At 44.9% G+C, this 25,112-nt stretch overlaps 3 protein-coding genes across 7 annotated transcripts in view; 2 read left to right on the forward strand and 1 right to left on the reverse strand.

The window, feature by feature from the left end:
- On the reverse strand, positions 7,468-13,230 carry TFPI2 (tissue factor pathway inhibitor 2). 2 transcript variants are annotated; one of them, XM_021389119.1, is made up of 5 exons: positions 12,994-13,230; positions 12,732-12,911; positions 12,167-12,346; positions 10,768-10,941; positions 7,468-8,525 (listed from the first exon to the last, which is right to left on the reverse strand). In XM_021389119.1, the coding sequence occupies exons 1-5, from the start codon at positions 13,073-13,075 to the stop codon at positions 8,419-8,421; spliced, it is 723 nt and encodes a 240-aa protein (XP_021244794.1). In that variant the 5' UTR covers positions 13,076-13,230; the 3' UTR covers positions 7,468-8,418. The 2 variants fall into 2 exon arrangements, with proteins under 2 accessions (XP_021244794.1, XP_021244793.1); XM_021389118.1 differs by having other exon boundaries at positions 7,468-8,528; positions 12,994-13,210.
- Positions 14,210-18,416, forward strand: LOC110395035 (guanine nucleotide-binding protein G(I)/G(S)/G(O) subunit gamma-11). Of its 2 annotated transcripts, XM_021389125.1 has the most exons (3): positions 14,210-15,775; positions 15,929-16,032; positions 18,197-18,416. In XM_021389125.1, the coding sequence occupies exons 2-3, from the start codon at positions 15,937-15,939 to the stop codon at positions 18,320-18,322; spliced, it is 222 nt and encodes a 73-aa protein (XP_021244800.1). In that variant the 5' UTR covers positions 14,210-15,775; positions 15,929-15,936; the 3' UTR covers positions 18,323-18,416. The 2 variants fall into 2 exon arrangements, with proteins under 2 accessions (XP_021244800.1, XP_021244799.1); XM_021389124.1 differs by lacking the exon at positions 14,210-15,775 and having other exon boundaries at positions 15,784-16,032.
- LOC110395032 (probable acyl-CoA dehydrogenase 6) overlaps positions 18,493-25,112 on the forward strand; it is an 86,880-nt gene continuing 80,260 nt past the window's right edge. The window contains exon 1 of one of the 3 annotated variants that reach the window (XM_021389115.1): positions 18,493-18,664. In XM_021389115.1, the coding sequence (XP_021244790.1) occupies positions 18,536-18,664 (129 nt within the window). In that variant the 5' untranslated portion in view covers positions 18,493-18,535. The other 2 variants (XM_021389114.1, XM_021389116.1) reach the window with 2 other exon arrangements.

Raw genomic sequence — 25,112 nt, forward strand, 5'->3', positions numbered from 1 at the left:
ATAGGGTGTGGTTTTGATTGCTCAAAATGTCAGACAGGTTTCTGGTTTGCAAAACTGAGACCATGGTTCATGTCCTGAAATCTTCTCATACTGCAGCATTTAAGGAAATTTAAGGATATATTCTTGTCTTTATTTCAATCAGTTATGTTTTTGGGAAAATAGTAATAGTAGAAAATTCACCAGCCCCAGTTCATTCACGCAAAGGCAGAAACCAGCAGAGAGTGGAATCTGGTCCTAGACTCCGCTGGTCAGCTAAGCAGCTACACTAATTCAGGCATTTATATGTCCATGTATATTTTCACCTTTTTCCTGGTTTTTGGTTTTCTAGTTCTAGGCAGTTGTCCATCAGTGGGCCAAATTGTGCATGTCCTTGGTCATCTAACCCACTCAGCCAAGTATCATGGGATCCTGGCAGCTGGTACACAAGCAGGGAGGGAGTATAAATGCTGGGCCAAACCAACGTGTGCAGTTCTGAGCGGGACAATTGAATGAGCCACAAACAACTCGGTATTCAGAAAATGAAAGGTGTAGCCAGATTTTTGAAGCTATTTACCTCAATAAATAGAGATAGACATATATGTCTAGGGGCAGAGATAAGGTGCTCTAGACACCTTTTGAAGTGTCTGGGAAATTCCCACTCTATCAAATGGAGTTGGGTAGCTAGGTACCAATAACCAAACACTTCTGTAAATGTGGTCTTTGTTTCCCAATCCTTTCCAGATCCAACTTTTCCAACTTCAGTGTGACCAACAGTCTGTGCAGATATAGCACATGCTGCTTTCCTTGTGACCTTCATTTGGTTCTCCTTTATCACTAAATCCAAGGAAATGACTGTGTTACTGGTGAAGGAGACATTGTAGAGACTAAACATATTCCATTAAGGTCTCTCTGAGACAAGACTATTTCCAGAGTTGTTGGTTATGAAAATAACCATTTTTTCCTACAAATTGAATGACTGCTAAATGGAAACTTAATGGACAAAGCAAACAGAAAGACTGAGTCCGAATAATCTTTTGGAGCATGACTATCCAAGTGTCTGAAAGAAACTATGAGTAGGTTTTAAAACAGCAAATGGATGCTAGTCATAATGCATCCCATTCCTGGGTATGGTATGTATTTACTTATGCATCATAACTTCTCTTCACATCTGGTTAGTTTGAATGCAGTGTAATAGATGAAGAGCTGCCACAAACATTCAGCAGTAGAAAAAGTATGGAAGTTGTGCTTTGCTGTGCTTTGTGGGCATTCTCTCCGGCACTACTGAGACACTGCAACAGCTGGAAAACAAAATATTCCTTATTTTTAATTATTTTGGATGTCTGTTGGAGAAAAGTATTACCTTTAGGCTGCTGATGACTACAGTGACGCATTTCAAAGGTCTATTAATAGTGTATGATCCACCTGAGAGGACAGACAGCTGTTTCCATTTCTTACTTCTTTTTGCTGAGTGAGGTGTATGATAGTGCTTTAATGTGGCCAACAAGGTTATTGTGCAGTGCTGAAGGATGTAAATCCATCTTGGTCCTCAGGCTCTCTCTCTGCCACTTCCCTATCTCTGCCCGGAGCAGATACACCAGCACTGTCCCTGCCCAGCTGGGATTTGCCCCCCAGCTGTGCCCAGCACTGGCTCTGGTGTCCTCCCCAAATCCAGCAAGGGCTGTGGCTCAAGCTGGGAGCAGGGATTTCCCCTAGAAGTGGTTATGGGAAGAACCCTGGGTACCTCGACTCAGCTTGGTCCCTAGTTTCTTAGTGGTGTCCTCAGAGAACTGATTTGCATTTCCGGAATTATGTTACTCTTCACTCAAGATAAACTCAAACTCCATATATCATCTGCTCCAACCCAGCTAATTCCCACAGAGCAAGATGCCAGGTGCCACATTTCCTGGCTTTGCAGGACCACTGCAGCAGGGACTGGCAGTGTACAGTGGGAGGAGCCAGCTGAGCCACTCCAGACTCTCCTTCCTCCTTTCCAGCCAAATATTTCCCAGCAAGGGCACCAGCATCAGCACACAACTGGAAAACACACCTCTAGTCACCTCTTGAGCCTGCAGGAGCCGTGATGGTTTTATATTCTGCTCATTTACCTTTTTCAAGTGTTGGAAACGTGCCCTGCCTCTTTTTTGGAGCCCTCTGAGCTGCTTTCCATGGGGTTCTGCAATTCACCATGGATAAAATCTCAATTCTGAATGCTTTTAGGTGCTTGCTACCACATTGAAAGGCATAATTCCGTCTGCTGGCAATAGGAGCATTAAGTACAGGTGTCTGTTTGAAACCAGGGCAGTAACAGTTTGACAGTGCCCTGCCAGCTCCATTTCAATAGGTTTACAAAGATCTCCTTTGTTGTATATCTGGAGATGAGAGCAGCTTTCCATCAGCATAACCACAGAGTGTAGTCTGTAATCTTTTTTCAGTCTCAGTTTGAAAAAGAAGATTCAAAATTGACAAAAAAAAAAAAAATACAGGTTTTATTTCACCACTGCTTTTACTTTTTCCAGATGCTGCAGCTTTAAATAGTTCTGTGGAAATTAGAATTTATTCTGATTCACACTGTACAGTTTTCTTTCATCACAGCTTAGATTAGTTTACAATACAATGATGCAAAATTGCCATGGAAAGATCAGTTAAGGAGCCCAGTATAATTGCCAGCACAAAAATGACACTTAGATTAGGTTTCCAGTAGCACGTAATACATCAGAAGGAAGAACATCCAAGCTATCCAATGACTTTAAGTCAAACTAAGGAGATTTTAAAATTCCTTCTTCAACATAAATCAGTCTCACTTTATCTCATTATTGCTTTATATTTTGATAGAAGAGAGTCTTGAAAATGATAGTAAAAGTCCAGTTCTTTTTAAAGTTGCAAGTCAATGTTTTTAATATAAAGACAGATATTTTCCAGTGTTTTTCTATAACAGGCTTCAGAGCAGTTTTGATGCCTATCCTATGTGGAGACACACTGGAGTAAAGCAATGAGTTAGTGAGAACTTTCCCAGAGGAGAGAGACCTATTGCTTCACCAGAGCACACAGTCACTGACATTGAGCATCCAACAGTAATGTGGGCACTGAAATAAAAGTAGGGAATATTATTGCTGGGATTTTTGCTCATTGGCTCACACTCAGGGATAAGAATTGAAGAACACAGGTAAAGTGCCTCACACTGGTCCCACACCACATCTTCGTCTGTAAATATGAGAGATATGGGTTTGAAGGGTGGACTATTTGGTGGGTAAGGAAATGGTTGGATGGCCGGAGCCAGAAGGTTGTTGTCAGTGGCTCTATGTCCAGGTGGAGGCTGGTGATGAGTGGTGCACCCAAGGGTTCTGTCTTGGCACCAGTACTCTTTAATGTCTTTATTAATGGCGTAGGCAGTCGGATCGGGTGCACTCTCAGCAAATTTGCAGATGACACCAAGCTGAGTGGTGCAGCTGATACAACAGAAGGAGGGGATGCCATCCAAAGGGATATGGACACGCTTGAAAAGTGGGCCCAAATGAATTTAATGAGGTTCAACAATGCCAAGTACGAGGTTTTGCACTTGGGTTAAGGCAATCTCAGATATGTATACAGACTGGGAGAACTCACAGAGAGCAGCCCTGCCAAGAAGGACTTGGGGAAATTTAGGTTGGATGTTAGGAAGAAATTCTTTACTCAGAGGGTGATGAGGCACTGGCACTGCTGCCCAGAGAGACTGTGGATTCCCCATCCCTGGAGGTACTCAAGAACAGGTTGGATGGGGCCCTGGCAGCCTGATCTAGTGAGTGGCAGCACAGCCCTCAGCAAGGGGTTGGAACTAAATGATCACTGAGGTCCCTTCAAACCCAAGCCATTCTGTGATTCCATGATTCTAAAGCAGATACATCTGCTGCTGCAGTCAGAGAACACTACTCTGTGCAAGACCACTGTCCTGCAGCTGAAGGAGGTTGTTGCAACGCTTGGACTCGCTTCAGGCCCTGTTGAAGTCATGGGAGAGTCCATTTGGCTGGCACAGTGGGAGATGAGCAGACTCCTTGTACTCCAGCATGGCAGCCCATGTCCCTGGGAGAGCAATGAATACCATTTGTCATCAGTGTTTTTCTCATCTGACTTCCCTCCCAGTTTTAGAGAGAAAAAAATGTAGTAAATGTCTTGCTAGGAAAAAAAAGGAAAAACTCAAAAGCTCTTGCTTGTCTTTCTGCTTTCTTCTGGAGACATTTTTTATACAGTATTCTTTTTAACATTGCTAAAAGTTCACTATTTCTGCTTGTTAAAAACTACTACAATGATAGGAAGTTTGATAATGAAGTATATTTTTCACACTTGCTCTCTTGACTATTTAAGTAGTTTTTATTAGTATAATTTATCCTCTTTATCTGGCCTCCCACACTCAGAGAGAAATATCCCATAGAGAATAGCGCTCATATTCATTTATAAGTTACTGTGAGTTTTAGTACTGTGCTTCATATTAAGCTTTAAAAATTTAAATCATGCACTGGCCTCTTAGAAAAGCAGATGCATTTTACTAAACAAGTGGTACCTCACCACCCAGAAAGCTCACCGAGCAAAAAAGCTGTAACTCAGCTGGCAGATCTGTGAGAGAACTTCACCCATAGTTAATGTAGTAAGGCCTTCACTGAGGATCTAGCATGAGAAAAAATAAGGGTTAATATTGCTGCATGCTCGCAAGCTTGACAATCACAGCTCATGATCACATCAGTTGCCTAATACCACAAGCAACACGCTTTCGGACTTCTTGTTACTTGGATTTTTTAGTATCACTGCTGTTCATTAGGCTTTATATATTATGATTAATACATCTTCTCCTCAGCAATTAAGTAATTTATCAGATGATAGACGTTACTTTACAGGACCACCGTAAAAAATTAGGCTTGCTTCAACAGAAGCAAGAATCTCTCTGCTAATTACCAACAGTGATAGTTATACATAATAATACGAAGCTTTCTAGAAAGATAATGAGGTAGATTTTGCTTTCAGTAACAGTAATGTAAATACTCAATAATTCTGGCACATCTGTGTTGCAGTTCTTGCAGTTTTGCACAACCACAGCTGGAGCACATTTATGTAGCACAACAGATTTCTGGTCACTGCCTGGATAACAGAGAGCTCCCCTCAGCATATGGCTGACCTTAAGCTTGGGGATCAAATCTGTCACCTGCAACTGAGACACAAGTTCACAGATTTATTTATTTTTAACATGGCCCATTGTGTCTAGTGAACAATTGTTCATTAAAACATTCCACATTTTCCACCTCCTCAGCTGAAGGATCAATAGAGGAATGGAGACATTTCTAGCAGTTGGAAATTCAGCTCCGGGAATACAACGCCAACTGACTGCCGTTTTGCTCTTGATGTATGTAATTTTGAGGAAGTCACTTATTAGGGCTGTCACTATTGAAATGAGACATAGTGAAATTTAGCCTGCCATCATTCAGCCTATCAGTAAAAAAAAACTATTGATTCCACATGGATTTTTTTTCTTTTCTCTTTTTGATACTTAAAGTTCCACTGATATACAAAGATGAAGCCATTCTCCTCCTCCTGGAATACTTTGCAAAGGCATTCCCTGAGTGTTGCCATGGACTAAGGATAAAGAATCGGTGCAATTTTTCCTTTTTATGGAATCTTTGATGTATTTCTTCAGAAGATACCACTAAGAAAAGAACCAGAATTATGGATTGCAATGGAAAGTTAAAGATCAGTGACCATATTTGCAATGGCATTTAGTTAAATCAGCTTATTTCAGCAGCTGCTGTTAAGCAGCAGGTATGACTGTTCCATGCAAATCATTAGTCATGAGCTTCCATGGAAGTCTACCTATGCAAGATAAGATGAACCCAACTGATTATAATCACTGCTTCCCTCCTCTGCAGCAGAAATTTGCGCTGTGACACACGATAGCAGCTGCTGGACACTGGCTACTATAATAAAAGTTAATTTGCAGGATGGTGTGAGCAGCATTAATTTTCAACATGGCAAAACGCTAACAGTTGACCCAACCTTGGGCCATTGTTGTTTCATCAGCAAGCTGAAAAAGGAAGTAAGTCATGAGTCATATAAAATGCTGTAGATAATAGGGAATTATTTAGGTTAGTCAAAGCCACAGGAGTCTGGAGGGATACCAGAGTAACCTAAGCATATCAAAGAAAGCAGCATGGTGACAGCTGAAATTCATGAAATTCTTTAAAAAAAAAAGAGAGAGAGAGAGATTGAGATTAAGGCATTTACCTGGAAAGAAAGTACGATTTTTATTAGGTGGAATAGTAGAATAGAGTCTGAAAGAAACTTCCACAGCCTCCATCTTGCTCTATTAGGGAACCCTGCAAGAATAAAAAATGTTTTATGTTAAATTCTTGTTTGGTATTAGGTAAGTAGGGAATTCAAACCTAAGCCTCTGATATTTCATAGAGTACCCTAGAAATAGGCGCTTGGATTTTGAATATTTCCTGCATGGAAAGGAGACTATTTCCATGGCTCTGCACATGGAGAACCACACTGCAGAGTCCTGCAGCTGCCACTGCTGTGCTGGGGATGGGGGGCCCAGCCTATGCAGTATTAGTCCATTTCTAAGGCAGAGTATTTCCCAGACTAACGTTGCTGAAGGACAGCCATGCTCCAGTTAAAAAGCAGTTAAACTGTATTACAACTTCTGAAATGGGCTTATCTTTCTAACCCAGTCTCCAAGCCATAACAAATGCAGCTGCAGCCTCCCAAATCATTGTGCCAAGCATACAGAGGGACACTCTGGGCTGCTGCTGCCAGAAGCAGCTCAGCCAAAATTCCAGTCCGAGGAAAGAGACAGGGGCAGTGTCCACTGGGCAGCATGCTTCATCTTCCCCAGGGGAGTTGTAATCACTCCTAAGGCCAGAATAGCCTCCTGGGGCTCTGTAAACAGCCTCAGCCAAAATCTTGGCAGTGCCAGGCCAGCACGCCCCAGCCTTACCTCAGCTCAGGGCTGAGTCACAGGACAGGGCCAGGATGAAAGATCCACTGAAATAAGGTGGTTTCTTTCAAGATTAAGAAAAGAAATAGAGTGGTAGGAAGACTACAGCAAGCAGTTTACCAAATCTTGGCTAGTTTTCCCACCACCTTCCCTCACTGAAATGGGGATAAAGCAGGCACCTGAAACTTTCTAGCTGGAACCAAATTTCACATCTCAGCCCAACACCCTCACACAAGGTAATCAGGCAGCGTAGCATCAGACAGGACAGCCAGCAGCAGAGCCATCTGAGCCAAGCACCCTTTCAACAGCAGCTCCTAGTGGAGCCAACTGAGCTGTAAAAACTGCCACAGATAAATGACATCAATGCAATGTGATGGCTTTCTTCACATGAAGACTTCAGCATAAGGAAATGTTTTGAGAGACAACTAAACTCTGCTAGTCATAATTAGTAGATAATAGGTTCCATAACACATATTGGTGTGTGCAAGTCATTCAGGGTAATTAACAGAATCATATCAAAGAAAACAAGCTCTTCTTCAAAAAAATTTATTAATATTACATATCAATTCATATTAGAAAACACTCCAGGTGAAATGAAATTCAGACATGGCTCAAATACAAAACATAAAAGTGCAATAATATTGCCACAGGCATAATCTAACATAAGAAATACAACAGTGCCTCAGATTATGTGAGATTTGCAGAAGCTTTTTTTTTTTTTTAAACACATCCCATAAACGTAACTATCAAGACCCTCAGTAGATGTATTCAGTGTATTTAATTAAAAAAAAAAAAGAAAAAAGCTGATTTATGCCATAAGAGGATCTGGAGTACACTTAGTTGAAATTTCAAACATCATGACAAAGTAATATCCGTATTTTCCTTTTAATACTCAGGCAGGTTACTCATCGTCTTTGAGAGAGTATATATCCCTAATCCCAATTCTCTTTCATGGGATGAACCAGACTTATGTTTATATTTCTTCTGTTATGAAGGCTGAAAGATTTTGACTATCAGTGTGACTGTAAAGGGTAGCCTATTGAAATGACATTGTAAAAGTAGGTAAAGCAGCAGGGCTACGAGCCTCTGAACACACTTCTGAAAGGTTCCCTCTCTTCAGCAAGCAGAAGATCCAAAAAAAAAAAAATCCATTGCAGACTTTGCTTTGTATTCTTCTTAGTTACACTAAAACAACTTTTTTCAAATCTTAACTGATTTATTCTCCCAAGGCAGTAGTAATATTCCCCCATAAAAACATGGAAATCTAAATATCTGGCAAAGTATTACTGTGAATACAACAGAGTAGAAGAACCATAATTAGGTTCATTCTGCTTCTAATAAACGCAGTCCTTTATAAAAAGTAAGTTGGAAAACAAGCAGTTCTGAAAGACAGAACTATATGTCAATGTATAAAACTGTGTTGAAACTATCATACAAAAAAGGAAAGAGTCAAGAAAGTGTTTCAAACACTCAAGGGCACATTAGATTGAAGACTTTGGATTACGCGTCTGAGGCTTTTTGATCAGTTTTCTCATCATTTTTCTGCGGAGTAGATTTCTTGGCTTGTTGATGGTTGGTTTCTGACTCCCTGCTAAGAAAGTAAAGGAAGTAGTCAGCAAAGCAGAATGACAAAGTTGTTAGTACTCTTCATTGGTTGGGCTTTTTTCTTTTAATTATTATTTATGATGCTGTTAAACCAGTTGAACCCAATAATAACAGCCATGTCAGAAACTGTAAAATGACTTCTGTACACCCTGTTCCACATACAGGAAGGTTTCCAGTGCATGCACTATAAATGCAAGCCTATTCTAGCTGCCCCGCAGTAACGCCAGAATGGAAGTACACTCTACCCTACTTGCAAAAGAAAAAAGAAAACTATTGCTACATTTATTTGAGCAACAGAAGGACAAAGTCTAATTATAACCAGTGCTTATGGGAAATTGAAAAAAAAAAAAGGCAAAGTTATCTGGGTTCTTGCACAGAACAGGCTTTCCACACAGATGCTGCAGAATGGTCCAAGGCAGCAGTCGGGGTTATTTCTAAAAGAGCTTATGAAGGCCACACGAGATGTGCAAGTACGGTCCTGAAAGCCAGTACTTTACAAAGCTAACTGAAAAAATCTTTGCCAGTGCATTGCCCATTTATCTGCACACAGAATCCTTGCATCCAGTTTCCAATTCATTTGCTTTCACCCCATCTGTTTTCTTTTCTACTTTAATCTTTTAAAATGAAATTATTCAGTTACCTTGTCACTCCTAAAGGTATAGATCAAGTTAAACAGCAGTTGCATATTTACATAAGAAAGGTTAACTGATTTCAACTTTAGACTCCAAAAGGTTACAAGAAAGATACTAAGGAGAGTAACTTTGGAAAGGGGAGAACAGTAGATTCATTTGCCTTAAAGATTTACTTAATGTTGCTGTACACTCCCAAGCTATAGAAATGTATATGTACCTTAATTAACACTAATTATGCCCATAACGATGAGCTTCGGTTGACCACACCTTACTGAATTTTGAAATGCACAAGTAAGTTATAACCAAACCTTTGGGTTTTCATATCTGTTGCACTATTAACAAGACAAATAACTTTTCTTCATGCCTTTCTTCCCTGTGAAGAGGGAGTAGAGCCCCTGGAGAGGATGTGGCTGGTTGTATGCAGGGGCAGAGGGCAAGATGCTGAAGAGGTGATTTCCTTCCTCCTCTTTCTTTGCATGCTTAGGCTGGAGCCTGGCCCTACAACTTCCAGGGAGTAACAGGTGCAAATCAGGTAATCATAGGCATCTCTGATAGACTTAGTACACCATTAATGTCTCCCTTATAATGCCAGAATGGCAGAGACACAGTCAGAGTGGTACACCACAGAAATAGTACTGCCATGAGTAACTGGCAGGCAGTATTTTTACTTCCGAGGTCAGAACTCACAGCTCTTCAATTACCAGCTTCAACCACCCAGAATTGAATAATCATCTCCTGACTTAAGCCTTCCACACACCTTAAATACAGCAGTACTTGGGCATTGTAAATGTCTCATGTTTAAAACAGAGATGGGTTTTGGTGTTTTGTTTTTTTTTTTCTTCCAAAGGCAAAGTATATGTTAGATACAGCCCTAATTTTTCCCTGTTAGTATAAATTTTTAAGTTTTGTGCTGTGTCTGATTCCTGACTGCTCTGGGGATTTACATTAATTATGTTTTTTCCCCTCTCTCGTAGATTTACATATCAAATTAAATCAAATAAGAGTATTAGATCTGCAGCAGTGGGCATGAACATATTACTGCAGGTAACAGCACAACCATTTTGACTTACAAGCACAACAAGTAGCTGGTTTCAATAAATTAAGAAAAAAAAATCCATCATCATTCCCAGCCCTTCCCCCCATGGTCTCAGATTCAAGACAAATGATGAGGCAGAACTCTTCAGCAATCGGAATGGGAACAGGCAGCAGGGAAACAAGAGAAGATGTTAGCTGCTAAAAATGCTAAAGAAAAAAGTAAATGGATTTCACAACTTGCTTTAATCCTGCTTTAAAGTATCTGGAAGAAAGCAAAACCTTAATTAGCGTTGTTGCTGGTACTGAGCAGTTTAAAGACTGATTCCTTGTGGGCCTACTAAATTAAACAGTCTTTTCGTGTGTCTTTCTCCACATTTCATTTAAAAATTAAAAATTGTGTAACCACCACACATTACACTTTTCTCATACGAGTCCAAACTGTAAAAAGCATACATTTATTAAAAAAAACATGGTGAGTAAAAGAACACACTGAACACCTAGTACTGGTTTATGGATTGTTTTCTCTGCTTTCGATGACAAAATTCCAAGAAATCTTACCTTTTCTACAGACATTGTAGCAATCTACTTCAGTAACAAAGTTGTTGGCATTTCCACCACAGCCAGTGTACTTGAACTCCTTGCATGATTTACTCGTGTTGTCATAGTAATAACGGGGCACAGAAGAAGAGCACAATCCTTCATCCTTTGGGCTATAGCATAACAAGGGACCAGCTTGAAAAAGAAAAAAAGAGATCATTTCTATAATCTCTATGCCTATCATATTAAAACTTACCCTGCAATCAGTTTGGTTGCTAAACACCTACTACTCCCATTGAACTGACATGAGTGTTACCAATGACTTCAGAGAGTTACTGCATCCTATTCCTATGAGTTACACATTGGAGAAAGCAGCAGGCAGTCCCAGAAAACAAGCTTAGTAGTCCACAAGTGAAATTCATCCGCTTTTTCTGAATGCAGTGCTGCATTTGGAAGAGCAGAGATGTTCATGGAAGACAGACAGCAGTCTGATCCCATGTTTAAAGTAACAGAATAGCGATTCCAGTGGAGTTACCTCTGGAGGTGAGAAAGGCACTGTTTTGTCTGTCCTTGCTACACAATTTTGCTAGTAAATCTTGCCCACTTGCTGCAAGAAGTACAAAACCTCACCATATTTCTCACAAGAATGTCTGAGTTTAACAAAAATCTTGCTTCTGTTGCTGGAGACCTTTTACTAACAGAAATTAAAAATAATTCAGCATTTGCTTAAGGAAATGGTGACAATCTGTCACTGACCAAAAATAACTGTCTTATCAAGCACTAATAAAGCACAGGCAGGAACACTATTCTGGTATCTCTGTTCTTCAAAGGCACTGTCCTGCAACGGGTATTAACCAGGTGTTTATGAAAACATCCATCTACAGTCACTTCCTTATAATTACCCTCTCTCCTCTTAAAAGTTGGTATGGAGAGGCAGGGAAGAGCCATGCCAGATGAGGCAAAAAGTCTTCCATCAGTAGCTGAATTAGGTGGTGTGGAGTTTTTGGCACATTCAACAGCATCCCTCAGGCTTGAATTCATGAAGGCACCTCTGCATATATCAGGACATCACCTCCCTGACCACGACAGCCACAGCGCCTTAGACATCTGCCCTGGCACAGATCTCCCACCTCACTACCCTTCAGCTTACAGGTGCACAGTTCCCTAGAAGGCAAGAGGCCGGTTGGGTGTAGCTGTGCTCAAATTCAAAGTCACTATATCAGAGTAATAGGGCGCTCTCGGTAAAAGGCAGGTGAGAGCAGCCACACACCACAACCTGAAGACAATTATAAGCATCTGTGCTACAGAAGTCTTCAAAAGCACCACTGCGCAGGTAACTAGAGCAAAATACCAAATAAAGTATCATCTTCATATCGCTTTCAAACCATCTAGTTTATTAAGGATTTGGAACAACCGTTACTTTTCTCTGGCAGACAGTGATCCACACAAGACTGCAGGTCCTTGAAGTTGTTGCCATTCCCGTAGCAGCCCCCATAAACAAACTCCTCACACCTCATCGAACTCAAGTTGAAGGCATATCTTCTTATGTACCCTCGGCAGGGCCCTGTGTCAGCCTCCATCCGGCACAGTTTGGGCACCTCTGCAACAAAAACAGTTTCACAGTCAGTAAAACCATCCCTTCATGCCCTCATCCCAACAGCATGACATTGCATCCTCAGTAAAACCAACCCTTCGTGCCCCCGTCTTAACAGCACAGCCTTGCACGCTGAGTGTGGCTGTGCCAGTTGTAGCAAGCCCCAGCTTGTCCCAGCACCTGCACTGCTTAGTAACAAGGGATAAGCTTTACAGGAGGAATCAGATGCATTAATTAGACACTTGTTATAATACTAAGTTAGATTCTAAGGCGGTCGGTACATCCCACGCATTCCCCTCTGACACAGCTCCCTGCGTACGGGCTGATGCAGCTCCTCAGGCACGATTCCCCCCGCACCTCGGGGGGAACACTCTCGGGGCTCCGGACTCACTCTTGATGGTCCAGCAGCTCTTCTCGCAGTCGTCGTGGCTGAGGAAGTTGTTGGCGTTGCCGTGGCAGCCGCCGTAGCTGAACTCCTGGCAGCTCTGCGTGTACCTGTCATAGTACCAGCGCGGCACCAGGGCGCGGCACGGCCCGTCGTCGGGGGGCAGCAGGCAGGCGCGCTGCTTCTCTGCGGAGACACAAGGCCGGGGCTGACGGCACCCCCGCGGTGGCGGCCCCGGCCCCGAGCGCCGCCCGCGCCCCGCTCCTACCTGTGAGGCCGCGCGGCGCCAGGGCGGCACAGGCCAGCGGCAGCAGCAGCGCGGGCAGCGGGAGGCGGCAGCCGGCGGCCATGTCGCGGCGGCGGGCGGGAGGGACGGAGGGAGGGCTGGCAGCAAGGTCCCGGGAACGGTCAGCGCTGCCCGGCCCGACGGCAGCGCTTTATATGCGCCGACACGGCTTCCCCGGGCCGCCTCCCTCCTTGCGCATGTGGTGGGAGGGGAAGGGGTGATTCACGGGGCAGCAGGTCGGCAGCGGAGCGCGGCGGGACGCGCGCCTGCGTGAGCCCCGCGGACGGGGGGGGCTCGGCCGGGGCTGCGGGGGCTGGCGGGGCTCCACGGCCGTGTTACGGGATGGTGCGCGAAGAGAATTTCCTGTTAATGACGGATCCGGGCGCCCGAGGCGGGCGCGGGGCGGCAGCAGCCGGCGGGGCCCCGCCACACCGCCCTACAGCCGCCGGCCTTCAGCGCTGCCCCGGCACTAGTCAACCTGGGGGACCGAGCCGGCGTCGGACGCCTGGAAGCGCCGAGGGCTGAAGGGGTGAAACTGCTGGATGGGGCAGAGATGGATTTCAGGAGGCATCACGTCTTGGTTTGTCCTGAAGATAACCCCAGCAGGCATGCAGGCCCGGAGGGGAACTGCAGCACCTGGGTAAAGCAGTTCACTTTCCCACCACAGCTTCTCTGTGTTCCATGTGTAGTGCAGGATTGCTGCCTGCTTCTGACAGGATTTTGTTTTCCATAAAGGCAAGAAAGAGGAGCAAATCAACCCCCTCCCCCCTCTCTCCCCCGAAACCTGGATGGCTTCTAGGATGCATGGAACCTCTCTCTTGTTTTTCTTCAAAAAGTTGCTCAAGGATAAGAAGCTGCTTTAATTAAAACACACAAACATACAAAAACACACACAAAACTACACTAACAACCAAACAGAATCCTGGTATAATCTGAGGCATCACCACAGGACACATCTGCTGTATTTCAGGATCTTATTGCTACAGCCGTTAATAACATGCCCCCATTTTTTGGTAAACTTATTAAGCACAACAATTGTAATAAAGCTTCGATTCCTCCAGTAGGAAAAAAACCAACCACCAAACCACCACATTTTCTATTAAAAAAAAAAAAAAACCCAAAAGGCCACCTTTCTATTATTAGGGAACTCTCAGGTGATTTTTGTATAACCACACTGATGTCCTTTAGCTTTCATTGGATTTTGTTGGAATTGGACAGGAAGCCATTGAAATGCCACTTCAAACAATAGCAGCAAAATGAGTGCTGTCATGCTGATACCATTTCCCATTTCCTCTGTGCATGCACACATACAAAACAAAGTTTGAATTAAACCCGTCTATCCATCAACCCTGCAGCACAGTGTGGCATTTACTCAGCTGCTCCTCTGCTGTAACAGCAACAAAGTTCACTTAGATTAGGTAGGTATTTGTAAAAATATATGAACCAGAGGAGCAACTAACAGTGAGTGGTGAGAGCCTTCACTAGCTACAGTCAGCGGAACTAGCCACATCTCCAGGTGGCTGCCACAGGCTTCCCATTGCTGGGCTATGATGCCAAGTTGCCCTGCTCCCACCAGCAGCCCTTAGCTCTGCCCCCCCTGTGCCCCACTATCCGTGTGTAGCACTCCGTGCTCCCAGCAAGGGCTGTGCTGCCCAGCCAGCAGCTCCTTCCCTCTGATCTGAGCAGCACTGGGGCCAGCAGGGGTGTAGGGATGCCAGCATAGGTTGTAGGGGTTAGGGCCAAAGGGATGGAGGGGAAGAGGAGCTGATTTTAGGCTGAAATAAATCTGATGTAAACCCTATGAGCACTGTAAGAGCAGTGGCAGAGGAGGGAGATGTAAATCGTGGCATCCTGCTGTACTGCTTACATCTGCTGTGTGGGAGAGAGGCAGGTAGTGTCCTTGTGGCTATAGCCAGAGGTGGAAGGAGGGTGGGAGGTGACTGCCTACAGGGCGTTTCAGGTTCTGAAAACCAAATGGGTTCACACAGGCCCACTCAAAGGGCTGCATCCAGGCCTGCAGCTTTATTTGGTGTGAAGGGCTGTGGCTGTGCTGATTCTACATCTGCTGGCGTCATATGAAAGCTGCTGCCAAGAGTGAAGGTGCCAGGGCACAAACAGGGTGAAGGGACACTTGTTGCAGAGAGCGAGCCCTCTGCTCACGGTCTGGACCTCAGCAGTATGTGCAAGAACAGGGGGCTTTCTTAAGTCCTTCTTGTGCTTTCTGAACCCATCACTCAGAGCGCACCCCATCCCCAGCACGCAGCACAGCTGCACAACCCCAGGGGCTCTGTGCAGTGCAGCACAGCCATGCCATGCAGAGCTCTGTGTCCCACTGACAGCCTGACCTGACAGCTGCTCCTTCACCTCTCTACCTTTCAGTCTGATCTGCCTGTAGTTTTAACACAGAACTTCGGGGGAATACGCCCAAGAAAAGCACCTGCTGCCACCGGTTCACCTCTCTCAGGATGCCGGTGGCACATGACCACGCAGCACTGAGGGACAGGAGGAGCAAAGGAGAGGGCTCAGCGCTGGGCAGCCCCCGGCTGCCTCTGCCCCACAGGGCAAGGAAGGGAATCGGTATCCGCAGCCTGCCGGGTGCGGGGCGCTGGGGCCCCGCAGAATGAACGTCCCGAGTGCGGGGCCGGGCGGGCCGTAATCCGGTTAGAGGGGATTAGCCCGGAGTTTAAAGGCCGGGCGGCGCGGGGCAGGGTGCCCGGCGCGGTGGGGAGGAAGCAGCCGCCGCGGAGCAGCCCGGCGGCATCGGGTGAGTGAGGCCGGGGGCGGTCCGGGGGCGGCCGCCCCGCCGTCCCACCGTCCCACCGCCCTTCTGGGGGCTCCGGGCCCGGTGGCCTTGCTGCCCAGCGGTAACCCTTTGTCCTCCCTCCCTCCTCCTCTCCCTCCCTCCGCGCTCTGGCAGTGCACACCATGCCGGCGATCAACATCGAGGATCTGAGCGAGAAGGACAAACTGAAAATGGAAGTGGAGCAGCTCCGGAAAGAAGTGAAGCTGGAGAGGCAGCCGGTGAGCGAGCGGCCGCCGGGCGGGCCGGGGGCTGGGGAGGGAGAGGGGGTGGCCGGTATGCCCCGGCGCGGTGCCGTCGGGCGGCGGCGGGGCCGGGCGGGCAGTCCCGTGCGGAGTCCGGCGGGGCGGAGCGGGAGGGCCGCGTCCCGGCTCGGCGCGCCCGGTGCTGGGGGCCCCGCTGCGGGGAGAGGAGCGACGTGCTCTCCCCGACGGCTCTTTCCCAGTTCCCGCTCAGAGCGGCCGTTCCGGACGAGGGAGAATTCCCCTCCTTTGTAAAAGGCACCGGGACATGGGGGGTGCCGTGGCCGGCGGGACGCCCCCGGGCGAAGGGTAGAAGCTGAGGGGCTGGTTCCCCAGAGCCGAACTCCGTCTTGCTGTGTTCGATGGGAACGCTATACTTCTGTCACACTGGCAATTTCTTCCCACAGGTGAATAGTTTCCAGTGATTTTTGTTGTTGTTGCCGTATTATTGCCCATTTTCTGTAAAGGGAAGAACACAGCTGATCTTGCTCCATGATAAAATTTATTATTATTATTATTATTATTATTAATTCTTTATGCTAGCAGGAAAAAAAGTACATCTAAATAAACTCTTACTATTTAAGACTAAAAGTGAGTTTAATTTAGAGGATCAGTGGAATTGTTCCTGTGAATTAGGTCTAGATACATAGCCAACAAAATAAGAAAGCCACAGTTATGATAGAATCATAGAATGAATCACAGAAGGGCTTAGGTTGGAAGGGACCTTATAAGCCCACCCATTTCCAACCCCCTGCTGAAGGCTCATTGCCACCTATCAGCTCAAGCTGCCCAAAGCCCCATCCAACCCGGCCTTACACGCCCCCAGGGATGGGGCATGCACAGCTTCTCTGGGCAGCAGCGCCAGTGCCTCATTGCATTTTAGATGTCAGTTAAATATCAGTGGTTGTAGATGTTATGGTCTGTGGACCCAGAAGTATTAAGGGCTGCACATCTGAGTGCTACAGGCACCTGGATCATCCCTCAGAGAGTTCCCAAGCTCCTGAAGTACTCTGTAGGATGCATAGATTTTGATTTTCTTAATAACAGATTAAAACTCTTGTCTAAATATTCTAATATTTAGTCAATATATTCTAATATTCTAATAAACCAAAAGACTTTGGGGAAATGGGTATTTTGAAACCATCTGCAGTAAAGCACAGTCAGCATCCTCAATTTCACCTATGCACTGTACAAAAGCTTCACAGTGATAATGAAGTCTGTGTTGTAGGCATCACAGCTGTACCACAGCTAGAGGTAGGTAGGCCTTATTCTGTGCGCCCTCTGGTTGGGGATTAACCCTGAGCTACTTCTGATGGCTCAGAGGCTGTGACACAGCGGGTAAATTCACCGTCTCACTTGGCATAACTTTACCTATGGGGTAAGATATAATTAAGGAGGAAAGCAACGAGCCTTAAATTAGAAATAATGGCCCCTGTTGGCCTGGCAGCAGCTGGTTCCTGCTGCTGACTGTGCTGTTGTGTCTGTGGGTTGGCAGGCACAGAGCTGGGAACTGTCCTTAGAGGTGTCCCTTATCCAGGAACCTGAGAACAGCGTCTGTTCCACAGGAAGGGAATTGAGAGAAGTGTGTGGTCAGGGCACAGAGCAGCCCTGGTCCTCCTACAGGACAGGTTCCTACCGGGGCCTCCCCACATGGAGCCATCGTGCAAGGAGGACCATGGATCATGCTCCTGCTTCATGCAGTACAGTATTTTATTAGCTGTTGTTTGACATAATGGCACGTGCCTGTAAGTAAATGATTTCCTAGGTGTCTGTCATTGAAGACACGTGGTTTTTGCTGTAGAGCTCGGGATTTATATGATCACAAAGAAAACATTATGGAGCGTTTTGTTTGGGAAAAATGTGTGAAGTGACAGACGCTTTGTAGACAGATAGTATGTTGTGGAGCTGAAATGTTGATCCTGAACATTTGACCATAAGTCATGTCGGGGAGGATGTGCAGTCCTCAGCTTAATAAAACTATGTGGACTGTTTTAAAAAATGGAAGTTTAGCAATGTAGCAGACAATGGGCTGAGTGCTGGCTCTGTGGTACCCAGTGGGCAGGCGAGCAGGGAAAGGCGTGAGCTCAGCACCCTGCTGCTGTGGAGTGTGTGAGCTCTGGCAACATGTCTGTCCTTCCCACAGGTGTCCAAGTGCTCTGAGGAGATCAAGAACTACATCGAGGAGCGCTCGGGAGAGGACCCGCTGGTGAAGGGCGTCCCAGAGGACAAGAACCCCTTCAAGGAGAAGGGCGGCTGTGTCATCGCCTGAGGGAGACCCCAGCCTGCTGGGCCTGGTCCAGCAGTGCAGGAGCGGTTTTTGTGTGTTGTTCTTTTTTTTCTTAAATAAATAGATGAATCTGAAAGCAGGGTCTCATCGCTTTGCCACTCTCGCCACCTGCTCGCTGCTTGCTGCGGCCGGTAACCCGAGAGGGCACGGCGGCCGGGGGCGGGGCGGAGCGGAGCGGAGGATTCGGCGGCGGCCATGGCGCTGCGCGGTGGCGGGCGCTGGGGGCTGCGGGCCTTGGCCCTGCGCGGCGGCGGCGGGTGGCGGGACGGAGGGCGTGTAGCCCACACTCCGCAGCACGGCGCCTTGCGGGCAGCCCTCAGGAAGGTACCCCGGGGACGGCCCGGCAGCCGGCGTGGCCTGCCGGCTGCGCTGCCCCGGCTGCTGCGTGCCGCGTGTTGGCACTGCGTGGCTCTCCGTTTCGCTTTAAGCTTCGGGTGGTGGGACTTTGGGGACTAATGCGAGTGAGGGCCGGGCTGCTGTGCGTGGGGAAGGAGCACAAGCAGTGTGTTGGTGGAACTTGGCCTGCCCGCGTGTGTCATGAAGGTCTGGGGCACCGAGTGGGGAGAGCGCTCTGTTGCCTCCCAGCTCCTGCAGAGCGCAGGGTAAGGGTTGGCTGTGGACACCGAGTGTAAGGGCAGGCGGAACAGAGTCCATTTGTCAGGGTGATGTTTCTAGATTGGCCATAATAGGAGGTTCCTGTGAAACCGAGTAAGAAATCGAGAGAACGCTTCTGGTAAGGTCAAATGGAAGTTGAATGCCACTCTGTGAATAACGATGGCAGTGGTGAATTCTCTGTGTTCCCAGCAGTGAGGTCAACGTCACCTGTAGAAGGCTGATGTATAATTAAGCAACGCCTGTCAAAGTTAGAGAGTTAGGTTTTTTTTAAGGTTAGAAAGCCTTGGTGTGGAGCCCACTGGGGGGGATGATCTGGAGGCAGTGGGTTGGAACAGAATGGAGTGGGATGGAATGGATGGGATGAGATGGGACGAAATGAAACAGAACAGAACTGAGTGGGATGGGATAGGATGAGACAAGATGAGACAAGCTGCATGTGTGAGAAGTCTGCCTCTAAACTATGAAATTGTGAGTGAAGTGCTCAAGTTCATCTGTGAGCAGGATGTGCATTCTGAGATGGGCACGATGGAGTGTGAGGTGTTGTCCCTGATTTGCCTGTAGGTAAATGCTCAGCTCCTGGCTGGTGCTGCACTGTAGTTTTTTAAAAGCAGTGCACACTGAGTATCCTAATGTTAGATCATTGATGTGACTTTGGAGCTGTACTGTTAAGAATTTGATAGAAGCTTTTAAAAATGATTTGAAGAATCTTACACTTCTATTGATAATTTAATCTTTTTCCAAATTTCTCCTCTTTCCAAGTACATTGTGGAGAAAAGATAGTGGGGCTACTTCTGCTTCAGACAGTTCTTCAGGTTTTTTTTTGGAAATTAGCTTTCATACTTCCAGGGTTAAAACGGGATATTGCAAAGGCCATTTAATTCATCAAGCTTTCTATGGCTAAAGTTAGGCCTCTTATCCTTGAACTTTTGCAGTTGCATGTTCATTTTCAGTGTTATACAAGGAAACACGGTGCGTGACTGACTTCCTTATAAATTAGTTTCATTCATCTAAGTTCCTGGGCATTCTTCAAAGCAGGAATGAACTGGCAGAGAAAGGATCAGTAAAAGGGTTGAAGGTGAATTCTATTCTGTCACCTGGGTGAATAATACAGGATTGTTTTGCTTCTATCACAGTAACAGGCCTGTACATCTGCAAAGTCTTGCTCTGTCCCCTAGTCTTGGATTTTACAAAATGCTTATATAACCCTTATTTCAGTTTCTGTCTGATCATGTCAAAAAAGAAATCTTCACCAGCTTACATCAGATCCAGTTTAATGTTGTTGTTTACTCTAAAGCTTCAGTAATCAGTGTTTATTTTGGCCTAAGTTAAAATTGACCCCAGTGAATTCAAGACAAACTGAAAAGTAAACACTATGGGAGAGAATGACTGCTAAGTATCTGTAATGCATTTTGAATTTAGCGATTATTTAATTTGGGGCACTCTTTCCACTAGGCAAATACAGATACAGCTACCAGAGAAATCAGAGAAGCAAACAGTGCCATTCCATTAGTGAGAACTGTTGTTTTTTTGTCTCCATTCCTTTTATTTTTTAATCTGTTAAATTAATGTATTTTGAATGATCTGTACTTCTCCAATTGTTCTGAGCAGGATGAGGAAGAGACTCCTGTAATTCCAGGAGCTGTTTTTAGCAAGGGTATTGAAATAAGCTTGTGAGTGGTTTCCTTTACTACTTCATAGGTTGCCACCCTTCCTCTTGGAAATTGAAAATGTAACTTTTCTTTACCTTGTTAAATAATACTTACAGTGCACTGGTATCCTACAGTTTGATGCAGTAATTAAAATATAGTATCGCTGGCTTGAAGGAAAAGAGGGTTTAAACTACTTCATGTGCATGCGTAACTGTGCGTATACATATACGATATGTACATTAACATGTCCATATTTGTATACCTCTGGCAGTAGTAGTAAGAAGCTTTGGGAAATAGGTTTGAAAAGGATTGGCATAAATACTTTGATGGAGTTGCTGCTAATATAAAAGAGATTTCATTTTACACGTGGTAATGGCTTGGACTAGTTACACAGTGTTACATCTCTGTAGAATAAGAGAGATTCCTGTGAAAATGGACTCCACCGAAGGACACTGGTTTATCTACCACTCCTGGATTGTATGTCTGGCCCCACTTATTAGCATGTCGTGAATTTCTCTTCATTAATATGTATGTATTCATAGAGGAGTTAAAGGCTCTTTAAATTAGAGCATAAAAGAGCTGGATTGAATACTAATTTTCAGTATAAATATCCATTAAAATTATTGTAAGCTCTCTGTCATAATATGGCTATTTCAGATAATCTACTGGAGCACCTTGGTTGGAGTTGTTTTGTGATTTGCTATAAAAGATGAACAAAACAACTCCAACCAAGATGCTCCAGCAGTAATGCTAATCACCTTTGCAGCAAAGTCATTGGCTGTTGGTACTACAAATAAATAACATAAAATACTTTCTAACTAAATAAAAAGAGAAAAGGAGAGAAGAAAGACACAGCAGAAGTTGCAAAAGACACAACTTGGATCTCTAAAACAGTATCATGCATTTGAGGTAGAAGTTTGAGAAGGGAGACAGTTAAAAAACATGACATTAGTAAACCTCACAGCTTTTGCACTGATCTATCTAAGGCAAACAAAATTCCCGGATTCAGGGATATTTGCAGTAGCCTTTGTCATCTTGTGTCTAACAAACATTTTATAAACATTTTGAAGCCAGATCCCTTTCTGGTGTAGGCAAACATAGAAATATCCTTTCCTACTGCCTAGAATTTTGGGCAATAGTTTAATAGAGAGGAAGTTTTCGTAATTGATTTTTGTTGTTGTTGGGGCAGCTGGTATACCACTGTAATAAGAAATACCATCCAAGACATTCAATAGTATTTTATCATTGTTGCACCTGATTGGAGTAGGTAATGCAGCTATGAGCTTCTGACAATTTAAATCATATCTTAATAAGCATCTTATGACTGAGCAAACGTCTATGATTTACATAGGTTGTGCCATGACCGTTCAGGAAATGTAGCTTTCTTTAAATCATTTGAGGTCCTGTTAGCATAAAAATGTGTGATTAAATCTTTACCCCTGCCCCACAGGCACACTGATGAACATGGCAGCTCCCAGCTAGGTGTCGTCGTGCTCTGAAAGCTGTTCTTTCAACTTGCCTTGTTCTAGACTTATTTTCTTTTTCTTATTAAGCATCAAAGGGAACAGGGAAGCCTACGCCAAGTTTGATGGATGAGTGCTGGTGGATTGCTGCAAGGAGACTTCTCAGATTCTTGGTGTGCTACTTAAAATTATTTTCTGTCCTACAGGCAGGCTTGTGCATCTAGTCAACAACTGTTGTATCATCAACCTTCTTTAAGAGCAGATGTCCCAGGTCACTAGCCCTGATAGCACCACCAGAGGTGTGTGTTCCCTCAGGTGTGTTTCAGTGATTAGTTTTTAGCTTGTCGTTAAAAAGTAGAGCCTTGGTTTGTCTGTAGCAGTAAGTCATGCTTAATGATTTTAAGTATTTCCTGAAATGCTATTTTATCTGCAATCTTGTAGCCTTCAAAATATGCCAAGTTAATTTGAGACACGGAAAACTAGTATGGGTGTCATGCTCCACTGTTTGAGAATGGAGGTGCTCCTCAGGCAGATTTGGGATTGTCACAAGCATTGCAGTTAGAAATGTGCAGTGGGATAAGCAGAGGGATGTGTGTCGTAATTGCATTTTCAAAGACAGAAGTGGAAATTAGGAACGCCTCCTTTATTCAGGGGGGAAGCCCTTTCCCAGGGGAAGCTGATAAAATTCTGTTGATCACCTCATCCAAAGAGAAATGTGGAACATTTTATTTCAGCTTAGCTTTGTCCCAGCCACAAGGAAAATGATAAATGGAAAGTAGATGGAACAAGAGTGTGCTGAATAAAAATGTTTCCCTTGATACTGGAGCAATGTGGTAAGCAGATTCTGTGTAAGCTTCTTGTGGTTGAGATGACAGTCCAAATCTTTAGTTGATGATTCAGAATTAAGGACTAGCAGTCCTTCAGTGAGGTCAACTGTTTGGATCTGTGAGGATACCCCTGGCTTATTAGGTACTCAGCTGATATGGTGATGAGCATAGTTTAAGTGCCAGGACATACCTAAAATGGCGTAAGTTGTGAGTCTCTGGTGGGTTCCAATCATTTGCATTTACTGTTTGGCATGTACAGAGCCATTCTTTTAATAGCTCCAGAGAATTATTTTTCCTCTTTCAGTGATGCAAGATAAAGAAAAGGTGAAGGCAGCAATGAAGTTAAAAGCAGTTCCTAGAATGGAATATTTTCCATTTTATCTGAAGGATTCATTCATGATGTGGGCCACAATGTCTGAACGTGGCCCACTGGTGCTCTGGGAAATCCTAGAATAGTGCAGAAAATGCTTGTTGCCACTCATTATCCTAGCTGTTAAAAAAGCACCATGAATGTCTGGAAGCTCTGCTAATTGAAATCTCTTGAAGAAGGATGTCTGCCAGCCTGGACAAACCAGCCCAGTCATTGCTTCATACCACATTGCTCAAAACAGCTGATATCTCCAACAGTACCCAAATTTCCGACTGTGCTTCTACCTAGGAACAGCATTAAATGCTGAGCCCTGTCATGGGGAACAGCGTGTGGGTGGCAAAGATGGGTAAAATCCACGGGCACGTGCCTTTCACATTGGATCCCATCATATAATTTCATGATGTCCTAATGACTTGCAGTGAAAAAGTGGCCCGGGATGGCCACAGTGAGATAAATTGCTTTTTCATGCAGGGATATAATCCAGAACCAAATATGAATAATAGCAGTCCCTAAGAATATAATTTGTGGTCAGTGTGGCTGAGTCTGAACTTAGTAAAGTTGTTGGGAGGTGGAAAAGAGAGTTTTTTTATATCTAGTTTTTCCCCATAATGATACCATGTGTAGACAAAATGTCCTACTGACTAAAAGAGAGGGAAAGAAAATGAGTTTTGTGCATTCTCATTAACAGCTATGTAAGTCGCAGGGATGGCGCCTGTTTGGAATGACTAGCTCTATGGATCAAAGTTCTGATATTTTAAGTATTAGCCCCAAATCTTTTTGTGTTTCCTAACCCATTCTGTTTCTACTATGAACTGTTCTGTTTCTAAAAGTTAAGAGATTCAGAGGAGCCTGATGTGTGGAGAGACATTGGGGGAATGCTGTCAGTAATAAGGAGGAAGCCTTATTTTCTGCCCCGATATAAATCGTATTTTTTATGTGTCTCCTTGGATAGTATCCATTGGTTATATTTTTGTGTTCAGGGTATATATGTCCATGAATACCATGGGACCAAAAGTGTGAATGTGTTTTCTAGATCCCCAGGAGAGTAGTTTACAGTTTTTGCAAAAAGGTCATGGTAAAAAGAACAGAATTTCTTGTTCAAGAAGGACGCGGAGCCCAACATGGCTTAAACCCTCTTGTGTAGAGTATCAAGGGTGAGAAATGCTCATTTGATAGCATATTGCTTTGCCCATTTTGGTGTGGTTGAATGGAGGATGCAGCAGATGCCATCAGTGAGACAGAGGAATAAATAAATACAGTTTGAATGTGGTCAAAGGAAAGAAGTTGAGAAATTCCCTGGAACCAAACATAAACACTTAAATTATTGCTTGATCTTGGGGAGCTTTGCAAATGTATTCCTTTCCTGCTTTTGCTGGAGAACAGGTTTTGGCATTATATTTGCAATTCTTGGAGTCCAGGGTGAGAGGAAATTTTGGGACGCTCCCATTTTCAGCCCTATGTGGGTGAAAACTCAACAACAGGGTTGTTGAGGGCATGGCTGGGAGTGAGTAGGGACTACCAAAGCTCCCAGGTGTATGCAGGAGGGATTTGTGTGTATGTCCCTTTGGCTGGGGAGGAGAATGCCAGGAAGGAGGAGGGTCAGCTGGGATTGCGTGGGTCCCTCCCCAGCCAGAGCTGCTCTTTCGGCATCTTGTTCCTCAGGAAAGGTTAAGCTGGGCTCAGCTCCCACGTCCTGGACTGGACCTTTTGTTTTCTTTGCAGGGTGATGATATGTGCCACGGTGACAAAAGCCGCCTTCTGTTCCGCTTAGGCAGAGGGACAGCACATGCCTCTGCTCAGCCCTGCACTCCCTGGAGGACATGTAGGTTTTTAAGTTCTAGGTAAGCA

This window comes from Numida meleagris, chromosome 2 (assembly GCF_002078875.1).
Source record: "Numida meleagris isolate 19003 breed g44 Domestic line chromosome 2, NumMel1.0, whole genome shotgun sequence".
Lineage (NCBI taxonomy): Eukaryota > Metazoa > Chordata > Aves > Galliformes > Numididae > Numida > Numida meleagris.